Source organism: Sinohyriopsis cumingii, chromosome 13 (assembly GCF_028554795.1).
Source record: "Sinohyriopsis cumingii isolate HCF-2022 chromosome 13, ASM2855479v2, whole genome shotgun sequence".
NCBI lineage: Eukaryota > Metazoa > Mollusca > Bivalvia > Unionida > Unionidae > Sinohyriopsis > Sinohyriopsis cumingii.
The window spans coordinates 56743214-56760512 of NC_142973.1; the positions used below are offsets into that span (position 1 = coordinate 56743214).

Here is a 17299-nt window from a genome sequence, read left to right on the forward strand (position 1 = left end):
GGCCTTGATTGATGGTCAAGTAAACAACTTTTTCTTGGAGTAAAATGATTGGTTCTTATCAAGGACATATAGGAGCTATGTGACTTTTACATGTAAACATGATCACGTCATCCTCTATTTCGCAATTAGGCATTTCCGAAATTGCGAAATACCTAGTATTAGTAGTGATGTTTAGAGAGAGAGAGAGAGAGTCGTGGGGGAGGGGGCTTTTAAACAGTTGATGTCAAATTGTTTTCTTCTGTTGTGTGCAGCATTGAAGTTTTGAGTTTTTGAGTTATTTGTTAAGTTTCTTCTTCTGATTACTTGGACTCTAAAACATTAATTCGTTTCTAAGAAAATATTATTGTATTCATACAGAATTCTTGAAAAAGGACCTTTCTTGAAAATTTTATTTGAATTTCCGAGACCGGAGGAATAATTATTATGTTTCTACAAGGAACTGTAGACGTCAACACAGTGCAGGCTACAGGATACGTCATCGCCTTCCATCTTGGATTCTTCGTCGGGACTCGAACTTGGAATCATTAGAATATTTCAATATTAGGACTTCAAAAATTTTATTCGTGGATTATTCTTGTATTATTTTTGGATTTGATTCTGGAAACCGTAAGTTTTCGTATTATTTTTTTGTTTCATTTTTACAGTATTTCTCCAGGGAAATAAATTATCTGGTATATTTTTCATAGCTTACTGTTTTCAATCTTTCTTGTGTTATTGTTTATTCGAGCTTACTCACGTAACATAAGACAAAGGTCATTCTCCATCCTTGTGGTAGCATGGTTGGTCGTGATTACATGTTTCAGGACACGTATGGCGTGAAGAAAGCATCAGTTTTTATTGGCAATGATGGTGCGATGATGATAGAAATGAGTTGGAGGGAAGACTTTGCATTTAATCAAACCCTGGTACTTATGAAAGTGTTACCCGTCAATGTTTTCGGTAATGATTCAGGATGCCCTGTAGGAAATTGAGTATATTGGCACACAGAAGGATACAAAGAACAAACATCCATGGTTTTATTTGTCTCTTTGAGAGTCGTCCACGTCATCCAGGAAGCATGTCACACTCGTTCGTCCTACGACAAATGCGTTGATTCAAACTTTGTGCATCACATCGTAACTTTCAGAAATCTTTTTAAAGTCTGTATAGGATTTGAAACGTCGATCTTACTACTGTTCCTACATTTCTTTCATTTGGTATTCCTGTCCTATTAACATCAGGCATCGCTCGTTCAATTCCTCGATGGTAAACTCTGAAAGAGGACTTTCCATGTTTCGTTCAGGCAAACACGTCGGTCTTCCGTGAAAAAAGCATCCTTGAAATTCGAAGGCGATATGTTTTTTTCCCTAAATTCCAACTTCCAGTTTTCTTTCCCCTCCCCCCCCCCCCATTTGTCTTCACTTTTACAGAAGTAATAGAGCCAGCACAATGCTTTGGCGGAATATGGACGGCTGACTGAGTGATAGGACCGAGGGGTATGATGACTAGATTGTTCTCGTGCATGAACTTCTTTCGACAGACTAATCCGAATGCTTTAACGATGGTAGAAGCTTCCTTTAAAGGATCAATACCTTCTTGATCTCCAAATAATCGTCGAAATGTTCGAGAAGTAACGGGGTACAATATCTATATCAGATCGGTATTATAATAACATTTCTTGTCAAACATCAATCGGGTCTGAGAGTGATGTTTGACATTTGACACTGAGCGTACAATACTTCTCGTTGTTGTATGTGCATTTCGTCGGGGTAAGATGTGTCGAACGTCAGGCAGGTGGCGGAACACAACGCGCTGATTATTTTCGGTATTAAAAAAGTGGAAAATAACCTATGGGACCATTTCTGTCGTTACAAACGTTTGAGGCATTCTACTCAAAAGTATTGCCTCTTCACTCAGGGAATCTTAAAACTACACTTGTCTAACTTTCATATAGATGAGTTTGGCTCCATTCATGGACATTCGGTGTCTTGTTCTGAATAATATTTCCAAAGATATTGTCCATCATATCCCGAGAAATTGTGACCCATATCTGTAGCATATCGATCGCAATCTCCGCTAGATTGGATGTCCTAATCACGCCAAGTTTAGGGTCTAAGTTCCATTTGGCACGATCGGAAATAGTAAAAAAAACTTTTGTTCTCGTCCTCCTGGAATCTTCCTACAATTGGGACAGTAAAAAAAGTATAGCATCATCATAATGGGATTCTCACAAGCCCAATATGCTAGGCACAAATTAGGAACACGAATGCCAGTCTCTTACGCACATTCAAAATCAAAAAAGATAAAATCCATTAGTTTTTTTTTTCTTCTTCTTGTTTTTGTCTTCCTTGATGTCTTCCTCTAGTTCATTCTCTTATTTTGTCCATGTAATGAACACAACACTTGCATCCAGGGTCGTGTTAACCATTAAGCAGACTAAGCACGTGCTTAGGGCACCAGGGCCAAAGGGGGCACCACAAAGTTGAGAAAAGGGTGAAAAGAAAAAAAAACGAATGAAGATTTGTAAAAAAAAAATTGATAAAACTAGTGCAAATTGATCATAATGTTCTGTTTCTTGATCATGGTGCACCCTAGGGTTATCTTCCCAGGTGTACGTGGAAAGGGGGGGGGGGCACCAAGATTTGTCAGTGCTTAGGGCACTAGTGAGCCTTAATCCGACCCTGCTTGCATCGTTTCTTTCCTGGACAATAGTGTGCCCTGCAAGTATTGGTTGGAATAAGTCGTTCACAAGCAGAGCACAATCTCAATAATTCCAGCATTTTTCTGCTGCTGGTTAACTTGTTTCATATGAAGTTGTTCGAACACGTAGGACTAGTAAAGGTTGGCTTGTAAGAAAAGCAATGAAAATTAGTTCTTTTCCTTAACAAATCACTGCTTTTTAAGTTTAACAGCCCATACATCTATCTCAGCAATAAATTTGTTTCTTCGGTTTGTCAAATCCTTGGTCACGTTTCTCACTGTAGAAAGCGTATCCGAGAAATCTTATGATACTATAATGGTATGGAAATGTTGATGATGATGATACACGTGAATAAAATTTCCGTCTGTTTGAACTATCTAGCTATCAGGGTGAATACACTTAACTTGATGTTATCAATGAATGCGACCTGTAAATCTGAATGATTTCTAAAACATTTGAATATAAATCTGGTTATATTTGAGGGCAACAAATCAAAATTTTTTTTCCTCGATTGTATTTCTGTACCACAACTAGCATCCACCACACTTTTATCCCGTCCAAACTTAGAAAAAAAAAAAATAGACAGTATCTTTCGATACCAATATTGTTACTTTCATGTTTAACTCATGAAATATTTCTATCATCTCGCTCGAACTTGTTCAGTTAATTGCTGCAGTATGGATTATATCATTACTTGTCTCTACAAAAATAAAATGCAGTTCTTATTTTGTGTTCGGTTCATTGGTGCTCCAGAAACATTGCTCTTTTAATTTTCATATTATTATCCCTGCACGAAATTGTTGGTACAAAACGTTACGCTGCGCTACTTTATTTTTGTAGTTTCTGTGTACTGTGTTCTCGTATTGGATACAAATAAAATGGAAAGAAAAATATGACTGCGCCATGTTCACTTCTAATTTATATACCGTTGAAGAGTTCAGTTGTACCGCCCCGGTAGCCTAAGGGTAAGAACATCCGCATCGGATGCGGGAGTTCGTGGGTTCGAACCTCGGCCGAGTCATACCAAAGATTTATAAAAACTAGCAGCTGCCTCGCTTGGCGCTCTGCATTAAGAGGTGTTATGGCAGGTCGGTCTGGTGTCAGGATAATGTGACTGGGTGGGACATGATGCTACATGTATGCGGCATGATGCCCCAGTGCAAGACAACACTATGAACTGCCACAAAGCAAACATCGTAGTGATATGACTAAAATTGTTTAAGTTACTTTAAAAATCTTAATCACTCTCACACACAGAGTTCAATAGTGAAACAAAACTTTTACGCCGTTTTCAGATGGATCTAATGGTAATGGTATAGCGCTAAACAGACAAGAGAGCGCAATAAAGAAGTGAGGGAACGCATTTTACTCAGATGTGCGGCGGGTGGAGGGTGTTGAGCGAAGAAATGTAAGGGAACGCTCAAAAGAGTAAGGGAAACTCCGTTCCCACAACACTACACACCTGGATGGATGTGGAATAGTGGTATGTATTTCCTTAAAATAAAAGCCTCCTTTTTATTCAGCGCAATGTCTATTATTTCGACTTGAAAAGTGGGGTCAGACCTAACATCCTCTAAATCCACCATTGCATACATGTACTTAGCTCAACGGCAAAAAAGTATCTAGTTCTTTTCCCCGAATTTTGACGTGAACAGTCAGATAAGTCGCTGTCAGTTTATAATGACGAAGTGACAACCGTCGATTAAAAGGGCGGGGGGTGGGGGTGGGAAATAGTAGTGTAATAAACGGCGATACGAATAGGAATGGACGATACTGCAACTCTGCTGTCCCTTCCAGATTATGCAGTCAAAACTTCGTAAGTTCCGCTTATTTAGCGACGATGGCGCAGTGTTTGCAAAGTACCATTCAGTCATTGGAACGATCTTGGCTTTCTCTGCAATAAAGAAATATGACCTGGAGAAAAGTTGATGCTATGCTGTAAACCACCAAACGGTGGTTTTAGAATAGAATTTACTTCTTTTTTATTTTTCGTATGCTACATATACTTTGCCCGAAACAAACTGCTTGCGAGATTTATCGTCTTGATTGTTGTTGTTGTTGTGGGGCTTAACGCCATTTTTCAGCACACGATAGGCTATGCATGGCGGCCAGTATTAATGGTGGAGGAAGAACCCGGGAAACCCCCGGGAAGAACCACCGACCCACGAGAAGCTACTGGCATGCTTTCTCACATATCCACATTTGCCGAATCCTGGACTCGAACCCACGCAGACAGAGGTGAGATGGCAGTGATCCATAACGGAGAGCGCTTTAGACCACTCGGCCACTCGAGGCCCCATTTATCGTCTTGAAGTATGGTATATAAAGTACATATTATGGCATCCATGATCTCAATGGCTTTCATTTCATTTTAATAGCTTAGTGTTGTTGTGCGAAGAAAAGCTATCACACACACACACACACACGCAAAGTTTACAGCGATAATATATTTATCGAATACTTTAAAAATTGTCAACTGAAAATGCAAAAAAAAAATGAAAAAAAAAAAATGAAGGAATTCACTATTATACAAGTTTCATGGGTCATGTCTGTGCATTTACTCATTTTAAATATAAAATGTATACATTTATAGAATTCTAACCCCATCTTTTAATTTTATACTTCTTCACAATTACAATTATTAAAGAATTTTTTTAAAAAAATTTTTATTCCAATTTTTCATTTTACATTTTTAGAATTTTGCTTCGCGGTTTCGGCACCAAATAACTTTGGTGCTCAAGTGCCGTTAAACGCTAATGCGAGCATACTTTTTTTTTTAACTTGAGAACGTATTGGGTAGACAAATCTTTAAAAAAAAAAGTCGTTGTTGAATAAAAACAAATTCGATAAAAGTTACGCTTTTGTGCAAGTTTTTCTGTGGAAAAAAAAAATCACTACATTAATGTTATGAACGACTTTTCATATAACTTAGCCAAAAGTGCACTATATTTTCGTAAGGCTGCTCCTTCTCTGTGTACTGTTACGAAAACAAAACAAGCTTGGTTTGCTATATTTCAAAGGCATGCGACCGGTTACAATCAGATGATATCAAACAATTTGTGTGTCGTTTGATGTTGTTAAAAGAGCCGCACGTGAACGGAAGTGTACGCATAACGCATGCGTAAAGGACCTATGACCTCAGATAAAGCGTCTGCTATCAATGTGACCAGAAGAGCCGTCTGCATTGACATTAGGGTGTTAGAGGAATGGGGAAACCGACGGTAGGAGGAGACAAACCTCAGGGTGTTGTCGGAGCCCCAAATGAGGCAGCCCTTATTGCTTTGATGGAGAAAACTGGATATACGATGATCCAGGAAAATGGACAGAGGAAATACGGTGGGCCTCCTCCTGATTGGGAAGGTCCTTCCCCACCCAGGGGGTGTGAGGTGTTCGTGGGTAAGATACCACGGGACTGTTATGAAGACGAACTTGTCCCCGCATTTAGCAGAATTGGAAAAATATATGAATTTAGACTGATGATGGATTTTAGCGGATCAAATAGAGGATATGCGTTTGTCATGTATACCAACAAACAAGACGCAAATAAAGCAGTTAAAGAAATGAACAACTGCGAAATAAGAAAGGGTCGTTTCTTAGGGGTGTGTCCCAGCGTGGACAACTGTAGACTTTTTGTGGGCGGTATCCCCAAAAGTAAAACCAGGGGAGAAATTTTGGTTGAGATGGAAAAAGTAACCGAAGGCGTTAAGGATGTTATTGTGTATCCCAGTGCAGTAGACAAAAGTAAAAACCGTGGCTTCGCGTTTGTGGAGTACGTAAGCCACAGGACCGCTGCTATGGCCAGGAGAAAGCTCATCCCAGGACGGATTCAGCTTTGGGGCCATCAGATAGCTGTGGACTGGGCAGAACCAGAACAAGATGTGGATGACGAAATTATGAATAAAGTAAGCGAATCAGAAATTATTTCATTTTACTTTGTGATGGGTTTTATCGCTGCAATTGTTTATCTACTTCTGTGTAATTTGCATATAAATTACAAATTTGTCTTTTTCTGAAGCCTGCATTAGAATGCATGTACACTGACCTATATACAAGAGGACGAGTGTGACTGCGAAAATTTTACCGTTGTCAGAGGCCCCGCTTAACGTTCCTAATCTTGCTTTATCATGTTTGCTCTCGCGTATTGACTTGCCATCTTATCAGGGCTCGAGTTCATTGATTACACAGCAGGTTATAAATTCTGACCATGTAGATTCTTTGCGTGGTATCGTTAAGTTGTCGTCATCTAATAAAGTAATTTTAAGTATCGATTGAAAATTTTAAATATTTTGCTATGATCATCTGCTTCACTTTTGTTATGAAACATTCTATGATATTTTAAGTACTTTTGTATTTGTTTCTCTAGGCTGTGATTGTTTTTCTGGCAGTGGTATATCGTTATTTAGAATCGAAGAGCAGAATATATATCCGTTGGTTGAAAGTATAATCGACACTAGCTTTATGAAAACCTGATATGAATAGTGTAGGCTGCAGAACATTTTGCCTCTAGTAGCCACAAAATTGTTTATTTCTGTAATTTTGGGCGATTTTTTCGTACATTTCTCGTATCGTATAAGCATAACAGGCCAAATTTCAGCTTTCATTTTATTTTCACAAATGTGCATATTTTTTACGGTTAAGGCATCAGAAATGACAAATTAGCAAAAATATATAATCTTTGACATGGTTTTTACTCGTAGCATGTGCAAGAGTTACTTTATAAGAGTTGTTTGTTTTTACTCGTAGCATGTGCAAGAGTTACTTTATAAGAGTTGTTTTATGGATAACTAATGATTACTTCCGCAATACCCCCCCCCCCCATATACCAAAATAAACCCTTGCATCTTGCAAACTTTCACAAGGTAGACTGTCAAAAAGAAAAAGAAAATTCGAGTATTTCGTGTACGACTTTCTGTTTGAGTTTGGCCGATTTTCAGTGATTTCATCGATGATGTTTTTAAAAACCATTTAGAAATTCTTGTTGCAATATTCTGTTAGGTACTAAATTTCTCCCCCTAACATCTGCTACAGGTGGATTAAAAAAAACCCAACTTCTAATCATTCCTTTTAGTAAAAAAGCAGTTACTTGAATTGCAATCCCAAGATTTTTAAAACTTGAATTACACCCCCACCCCCCTTTTTTCATAGTCGATGTAGCACCTAACAAATACCACTTTGTTTTGTTTGGCCTTATTACTCGTACATAGCAAACATTTATTGCTGACTCTTAATTTCATTCAGAAAGAGTTTAATTTTAATATAATCCTTCAGAAAAAAGCTTCATTTCTGTTATGTTTATTTTCAGTATTATCCATTAGTCTCAAGAACAAAAAGCAATTATTAGTTGCTTCATAAATAACTTGCATTGAAAACCTAGGTAAAAATATAAATGCTGCATAAATTTATATAGATAATGAGGTAAACAAAACGGCTAAAACACCTATTCTTTTAATTGAAGATGTTGAAATAAATAAAAAAGAATGATGAAACAAAGCATTAATTGGTCACAATTATTGCATTATTCAAAAATGTGTTAAAACATTCTTCTATCTCTTGATTTAAACTTGTTAATAATATTTCATAATTTAATTCATGGGCAATGCTTAGATGGTGGTTACTGTAGGCTCAAGACTGTTACAGAGAGGATATTTGCTTAGATTCACTTGTCAGTAATGGATATATTTCATCAAGTTGGTGATAAAATCTGTGAGTGGTGAAGAGTTGTAGCTGTGTAGGGTAGGTGGCAGCTACATTGGGGAATTATCTGGTAGAGCAAACAAAAGTGTAGGCTACATATTTCTTTAATGGTTTCTTTTTACTGTACCAAATTCTAATTCAAAAGTTCTCTCTAACAATCGATCAATCAGTAAAAATTATAGTCGCATACGCAAACTATATGCTTTTGCAACTTGTTAATTCCTGATGGGCAGGATACTTAATTGGTCAGTGTTGTAGGAATGGTGCCACTACAACTCTTTGTTTATGTGTGAATGTCACATTTGTTAATTAGTCTGTTTGGATGAGGCAAGGTGGAAATGTAATCTGCTAAATAGTTTAGAGTGTTTTGGTTTTCTCTGCTGCATTCAGATACAATTTCCAATCGGAAATACCACAAGATATTTCCAACTAAAGAACTAAACAAGTTATTAGCCAAAGAATTCAACACCTGATCAGATTTTACCTATCATATATAACCATTGCAAGTTAGAAATCAACCAAAATATTCAGCTACCAGTCAAATTTGAGTTTACATAACTAACACTAACAAGTTAGAAGACCAGCCAAGGAATACAACCTCCACTCGGATACAGCCTTACATAGCTGACATGTGCAAGTTAATGCAAGTCAGAAAACTAGCCAAATGATTCAACTCCTGATCAAATTTGATTTTACATACCTGACACAACCAAGTTCAACTGTTAGTCAGATTTAGTTTTATATAGTTAACACGGACATATAGCAACTCATAAATTTATCCAAAACACTGAACTCATTACACTAGCAGCCCCAAAATGCCAGGTCATACTTTTAGTTCAAATCAAATCAAGTTATACTACCGGACAGTAAATAAACCCAATACTGTGTAAGCCACCTGTGCAATTCTTTCAAAGTGATGGAGTCTTAAAATTTTCCTACTTCCTAGCTGTTCGAAATCATTGTAGTACATAGTGTACATTGTAAACACCCTAAAATTTCTAATTAATTGAGCAACTTCAAATAGATTGGTCACTGTTAGGTGAATTAAGATTCTAATTTTGAAGCGGTGGATAAAGGTTCGAATCAGTGTATTGGTGTTATTGGATGGTGATTCCAAGCCAAAGTGGAATCACTTTATTAAAAGGCAATTTGGAGCCCTGATAAGGGCTATTTTGGCAGATTAGTTGAAAGTTCCCCAGCGTTCATCTGTTTCTTTAATTTTTGCTGCACTTGTTGTGTATGATGGTATCTGGGAAGTGGTAACTTTATCATAGACAGGTAGTTTGCCGCTTCCACTAGTTGATAGATTGGATAGTGTGTGAAGGCATTCTCGTAGAATTGTGAGAGAATCCTGACTCCATAGTGCCATTGCGCCAGTCTGGGTCTGTTGGTATCTAGTAATCTCCAGGCTAGATATTTACGGTGTTGACAAAGTGTCCTGCCTTTCTCACATTGTCCAGCGCTGGTTCTAGTCCCATATCTTTGCTCCGTTTTAGTTCCGGGTCAGTTTCCTCTTCTTCTTCCTCTGCCTCTTCCACTATTTCTTCTGCTTCTTTGTCACTAGAAGAAGACATTTCCAAATCAGCTACCAGCGTATCTGTGTCTTCATGTGGAACTTCCTACCTTGTTGGTGTTGGTGATTTAACTGGGGTGTGGGCAGCTTTGCGCACATACGTCTCCAGTGTAGTAATTAATCTTTTAAGTGATTCATGAGTCACTTTATCCTGAGCAGTCATGTTCATAGGACTGGTCCCTGTATTTATATTTGGTCCTGTTGACTGCTTGGGTTTGTCTTGGTGGATTGTAGTGGGCGGCCTGCTTGCAGTCTGGGTCTGTGGAGTATGCTCCCTCTGTTGCTGCCTTTTGCCCCCTCTACGTCTTCTGGGCTGTAGGTTTCCATCTAATTCTTCTTTTTGTCGTTATTATCCCAAATTAGGAGCAGGGTTGTACAGTTTTCCTGTGCTCTGAGGCTACTATGAGTTAAAGACCACTTAGTGCACTCATTACTGGAGGGGAAATAATTTCCGTTGCTAGCTCCAGTTTTAATACGTGGTTGCTCACTGCTATGTTTGCTGCCGGCTCTCTCAAACCATTTCTGCCTCTATATATATCAGCCTAGCGGACGTTACAGGAGACATCCTGATGGCATATTTCTATAACTGGCTTTATACTTTCTGGTACACAGATCTGTTTCCTACATTTAACTAAACATTTGATATCTCACTAATGAGTTGTCTAGAAGTTGATTTGAAAACATAAATGATTATAATATATCTGATCATACAAGCACTCACTTTCAACTGCTCCCTCAAAATATAAATGTTAAATGTAGTTTATGTGTAATAGTTGGCAAATATTGTCAGAGTTCAAGTATCAAATATCTATTTCTTTAAAATCTATACACAAGATAGTCTTGCTAATTAGAGAAACTTAATCTACTATCATGTCTCTAATATGATCAGCATTTTCAAAATCTATAACTAATTGTAAGTCCTGTAAATAATCATTTAATTAATTTGCATAAACACAGATGCATGTTGTTCTCACTACATGAACCATAGAGCTAGACCTGTTGAACCAAATGATTAATGTCCATAAGGCCATGGGGTGAGTGTGCTGTAAAGGTTCTGCTTGTATTGTTTTGGACTGCAGAAGCAGAACATTTCTTGAAATGTGGATTCTGATCAACATGACTGTGTACAAGAGTAGAAAACTGGAAAACAGTTAAATCATATCAAAAGTCCCTATTACAGAAGCCACAAATAAAAACATGATTTATCAAAATACCCTTCCTCCACATAACTAATTGTATCATTTTTAGGAGTATTTTGCTGATGTGATAAATTAATGCCTTGGCCTCAGAATCAAGAATGGATTAAAGGTATATTTACAGATGTGTCTCTAGATTCACCCTAGGTCATTGTTTTGTATCTCCAATTACAAGTTTTGATGCAGAGTAATATAAAAGAGGAGATGTGTTTGTGCATAAATCCTGCCTGTAAATATTTTATAGTAAGAGTTGTCTCCCCCATATTGTTAGCTATTTTATTGTCTGCAAAAAAAATTCTTGACAAAAGTGAGCATTATTGTGTAGTGTATATCATGAATACAAAGTAGATAATGGAATCTTCTTTGGGGTTAATTCTTCAGGTAGTCACTACTAAATATAATGAAACTGTTCTTGAGGCACAAATAGTAAATGTATGCTGTATACAAGACGTTTCATGTGATCTAGCAGTGGTCAAAGAATTTTTTCAGACACAGGTCATGGGCTGGTGACTAAAAAAGTTCAAAAGCCCTGGCTCTATTTCCACAAACCCAAACTCCACTTCATGTGTCTAAAAAGGGCGCTATTTTTTACTATTATTTTTTGCACAACATTGCATTTAATTGTATTATAACTATAAAAAAGAAATAAATTCATATTTAATGCATACATATTTATTAAGATCTCAAAATAGTTCACATGAATGAATGTTTTCCTTAAGATCTTGATGTCTGTATGATTGTCCATTGTACTGTCAGTGTCCTGCTTGCTCGCTGGATTAGCATTGTTGATGTTCATTAGCATCTGAAGCTTAGCTTGTCATTTTACAGTTTCTCATTACACATTTAAAGTTGTTCACAGGCATCACGTAGTACTTTTGCTATTAACCAGTGTTCATTGCATTCCCTAGGGGTGCAAGAATGAGAGTAAAAAATCTGGAGTCAAAACTGGGGGTCAGACTGAGTAAAAAACAAACTTTGGTATCAAAACTGGGGTCAAATTAAAAATGTGGGGTCTCTGAAGTGCAAATGAGGGTAAAGGATAAAACTGACAGTGTTACATAACACTAGTGTAACCACATGCAAGGGAAAGGTAAATTAATATTTATGAAACAACACAGTAGCAATTAAACAAGACAAAAAAAAAGATCAAAATGCTTACTGAAGTGTTTGTGTCTAAATCATTTTCAGGTTGGTCTTTCCTTTTTATCTTGCTACCATCAGCTTTTCATCAAAGATTGAAAGGCAACCATGGACCACCTTTGATTTTTCTTAATATATAGAACACCTAAAAAGATAACCCACATTTAGCCAAAACTCATCCGATTAAAACAATAACATAATCAATGGCTTGTCATGCACATGTGTGCGCCTAGATCCGATTACTCGGTCACACATCACTGCACCAGTGGCAACAACTGCTGGAATAGTTCTGGTCCATGGTAGACTGGTTCTGGCTAGTTTCTGTAATGTGTGGAAAGAACACATAAAAAAATGTTTTTCATTCTTTTACTTTTCAGTAAAAAAAAAAAAATTTGTTAATCTTTTAAAGTGTTAGATTTCAGCTGTAAAAGAGTATGTGAGGTAGGTCACCTTAAAAATGGTGTTTTTGTCTTCGTACTGCCAGTAAAGAGATCACTTGGCAATTTGATCCCCCATACATGGATCACAGGCTTCACTTTGTCCACAAAGTTTCTAGATTTTGACCGAAGTATAGCAAGTAGATGAATTTCATACAGGTAAGTAAAGCTGTTTATAGGTACATGGGTACCTGGCCGTTCATAACTGCTTGGGTAATAAAATTAGCTATGGGTACCTGTTCAGTTAATGTACAAAAAAAAAGAAGAAAAAAGGAAAGAAAACTTGTTTCCAAGTTCAAAGATTATATCTGGCAATGTCAGGAGCAAGCAAAATACAGAATAACAAGTACAGTTCAAGGCTCGTGTCACGTGACTGTTGGCTGCTGTGCGTTTATCCATTATAGACCTCTTTCTACTGATCTATATTTGATGTGTGCAACCATTTGGCCTGGTATGTCAAACAGTTTCCTTATTTTCTATTTATAGTAACTGTATATGACATATTTCCAAGAAAACAGACAGGTTTCCTGGACTTGAAGCCATGTGTCGCAGATTCATTATAGTTTGATACACGCTTAACTAACCCAGGTGCCACAGTTATGCATCAGAAGGGTAGTACCCTACTTCTCAGCTCTGTAGCGTCAAGGTCATTTAAGATACCCTAAAGTGGGTGGTAATACAGAACAGTAGACAGATGTAGCACTACACTGATACCAAATAATCTGGACTTTATACTTGCATTACAAAATACAGAGGGAAAAACTTATTTTGAGACCCAATTTTTTTACACCAAGAATTCATCTGTTGTTGGAAGCGGATTTTGTGTCTGGATTTTAGACGTTTGGGCCTGAGATCTAAGGCAGACCAGTCAGAAATGCACACAGACAGGAGAACCTTTGCAGAAAGTAGGATAAGTCGGAGATACGGAGTAAAAAGTGGCCAGGACACTAAATTGATGGGTCCAATAATCAAAAATAAGAACTCAACTTTTACCATTCTGTACATGCACGAGTCAAATAGCCAGTGAAAAATGATGTTTGTAACACAACTAGATATCAGGCTGAATGAAAGTCTCTTGGAAGCAGATATATTTGGATGTATTTAGAAGTAGTGCCCAAAATGCGTTTTTTACTCCAATTTCAGGCGAAAATTACAAAAATCTCCAGGGGTTAATGAGCTAAGTAGCAGGCCAGTTTGTATTGAGAAGAAAAAAAAATAAGGTACCGAATTTTAAGTGAAGCTAATGATTTATTGATGTGACTCATGGATGTTGTATGATTGAAAAATGTTAGAGGAGAGGGATTGTGTTAAACTTAAGATGTTGCATCAGGTGAAGGACAAGTCAATAATGCTTAACAAATTTTAAAAGGGGAGTTTGACAGTGATTTAATATAGCATTCAGAATTTGTGAACTTGACTCTGACCTTTCAGCTAAAGTTAAACAAATTAAAGTGAATGTTGTGTATAAAAAATGTTTTGTGTCTCATCTTTTCTAGCCAAGGTTCCAATATGATAATCCTTTCTACACCTTGGTGTATTGAGAGGATATTTCTGTGCTTCGGGTATGTGAATTTCATTAGATGCAGTAGCACGCCACTGCATCCAATCAAATTAAGTTCAAATTTGAACACTGTTCCAACATGATCAAGATAAAGGGAGCACACAACTTGAATGGACAGGTAAATAAGCAATTTTCCACCATCGGTCCATGTTTTGTACAAATACCTTTCTCTCAAATACAACTGTAATGTCTTCCCTCTTGTACATCATTATGTTAAACTTGCAAAGTATCCTTTTTAGGTCAATTGACTCCACTATTTTCATCCAGTGTATAATGCACCACTGTTATAGGACACACAGTACTAATGGTATGGAAAAATGGGAACCACCCTGGAAATAGGTGAACATAAAATAGAGTATATATAGGTTTGGCTAACCAGGATTGGTTAATAATGTAAGTTATGGTGTAGGAAAAAGAACCTTTCAAGAACTTAATCCTAGTTGTAAGTGAGAAAAAAAATAGAGACATTGTTTTATTGATGGAATTTCAGTCCTTTAACAGTCTTTAGTTTGGAACACTCGTTAGTAAAATTAAAACGTGACTCTTTGGTGCAGAATTGAAAGCACATGTTTCAAACACATGCAGGTCCAGAAAATGCTGCGGCTCATATCCTTTCCTGTACACAGAAGCTGACATCCAGGTTTCATCTATACTGATAAATATAGGTTTGATGAGCACTCAAAAATATCAAGTTATTGAATTTTTAATATCATGGTGTTTACATAGGTTTACAATGGGAACTGAATTAGTATCAGGAGTCCGATATGTTATTAGTTCATTGGCATTACATATTAAGGGAGGCAACTCATGAAATCCAATAGATGTCACTAGGACAAAGCACTAAAATATCTGTTTGATCGACCAAGTTGTAGATAGGGTTATCATATTGGAACCTTGGCTAGTGAAGATGTGTGCCTGTGTTCTCATGTACTAATAATCTACATCGATTTGGCCAATGGCGACGAGAATTTTAACTGCATATCCAGGTAGGTAGCAAAAATAAATGTACATTTTTGATATGGCTTTATGTATTTATGGCATGTAATACATAGATCTTTGTATGCTCACATTAAGTTCTTTTGCTACTTGTATTGATAATAATTATGCTTATACCTACCTGTTGGTGGATTGTCATGTATGAACTTAAAACAAAGCAGTTGAAGTTCACGATAAATAATTTCCCTTTGATTGGGTACCCAGGTAACTCTGTTGACTTTTCCAAAAATGTTGACAGCCTTACAGGTAAGGGGCATGGATGTGGATAAATATCAATGATTTACTTCTCTTTCAACAAATTAAAAAAAAAAATTCTTCATTTAGTCAGTGCGATCAAAGTTTTATTACGCAAATTTAATTTTTTTCCCACCTGCCCGATGGATACTTTACTTGGAATACAGGAGGGGCTTCATCTCAAATTAGAGAAGGGGCTTGGAATGAGGCTTTCAGATTTTGTGAACACTGTTTAATAGATTATATTGAAAAACAAGGATAGGATTACACCCCCCCCCAAAAAAAAAGAAAGACTGCATGTGATAAATATGGGTGAAACCATCATTAAAATGAACAAAAAAGAATAAAATACCAAATGATAAACACCTCCATTCATGTTTTTATCATGTGAAAGTGACACCTATCTCTTAAAAAATCATAATGGACAATGTAACAATAGACTGTCCAGGTACTAGTTTCATATAAATGCCTACCATTATAGTAAACTTTTATAGACTAATTTATTTTTTTGAAAAACTGTTTTCATTAGGGGGTGAAGCAATTCATCAATATACTGATGCATTGATACTTTTGCAGAAATGATACACATAACGATACAAGAGATGGAGAATCGATACAGAGCAATGCTTATCGTATGCATGTTTCAATAGTCATGAATAATTATTATTAGTTGTTGTTTTGTTATTTTGTTAAATTATAATCCATCTGAAACAACATTTGCAGTCACAGGCAATCATGCTTATTAGTAAAAATGAAAAAGATTATTTGAGAATACTCACTTGCCATCTAGAAGTTAACACAGTGACATGGTTCTTAATCTGCCCCCCCCCATTTCATGCCAGTTATCTTAACACAGTATATTCACCATATACTATACATTCCAAACGTGTTCCACATGATTACTTATCATTTAATAACCACTTTCACATGAAGTTTCTACCTTGAATTGTGTCTCGACTCCTTTTGTCAATTTGAAAGCTACTCTACCGGTGTGTTAGATGTTGAAATATGTTACAATGAATTTCTCATTTGTGGTTATCCCTTGTTCTGATGCAGGTTAAACACTAATCACCAATCAGACAAACATTAGTATTGACAGAGCAACAAAAGACTTTGTGGCAGTTATTAGATATGTCAAGTACTGGTGCATAAAACAGTGAAACATGAAAACTCCTGCAAATTCGTTGAAAGTCCTACATAACAAAATGTGCTTGGCAAAATATACAAATTTTATTTAACCGTTCTTCTCGAGACATCTGATTTTCAAGTAGCAACTGTTCTACATCTGGGCTCGTCAAGGCCAACATGAATGGTTGTAAAACTAATTTTGATTAAAACAACGTTCCCAGGAATAAACATTATGGCATAGCTTGAACCATTCATGAAGAATGTTTAAAATACGGGCTACCTTGAAAACCCAAAATGTCTGATTCCCAGTGTAACGTCTTCCTCTTAGTAAGAGGGGTGGTTGATTGGATTTGGCTGGCGTTATCTAGAGGATGACCTCCCTTGATATTATAGCCCTGCGGGAGTGAAAGAAGAATAGAATTTCAACAAAGAACTGAGTGAGAATACTGGGAGAAATAAAGCAATACGAACCCCTTTTGACAAGAAAATAAAAAATGTAATTAGAAGAAATTAATAACGGCAGTTCCACTTAAAGTTAGATTATGTCAGTATAATTTAACAGGTGTGTCTAATTTGGATTTATTTCATCATCATAATGATAGGTGAAAAGAGCGCAATGTCCATGATCGATATGCATCACCTTCCTCTCTTTTTGACCGT

The 17299-nt window shown here is 36.7% G+C and overlaps 1 protein-coding gene across 3 annotated transcripts in view; it reads left to right on the forward strand.

The window, feature by feature from the left end:
* Positions 1-5816: 5816 nt before the first annotated feature.
* The window catches only part of LOC149785627 (putative RNA-binding protein 46), a 136010-nt gene continuing 124527 nt past the window's right edge, over positions 5817-17299 (forward strand). For all 3 annotated transcript variants that reach the window (XM_089979444.1, XM_089979446.1, XM_089979445.1), the window contains exon 1: positions 5817-6582. In XM_089979444.1, coding sequence (XP_089835570.1) covers positions 5887-6582 — 696 coding nt within the window. In that variant the 5' untranslated portion in view covers positions 5817-5886. The remainder of the gene's footprint in view (positions 6583-17299) is intronic.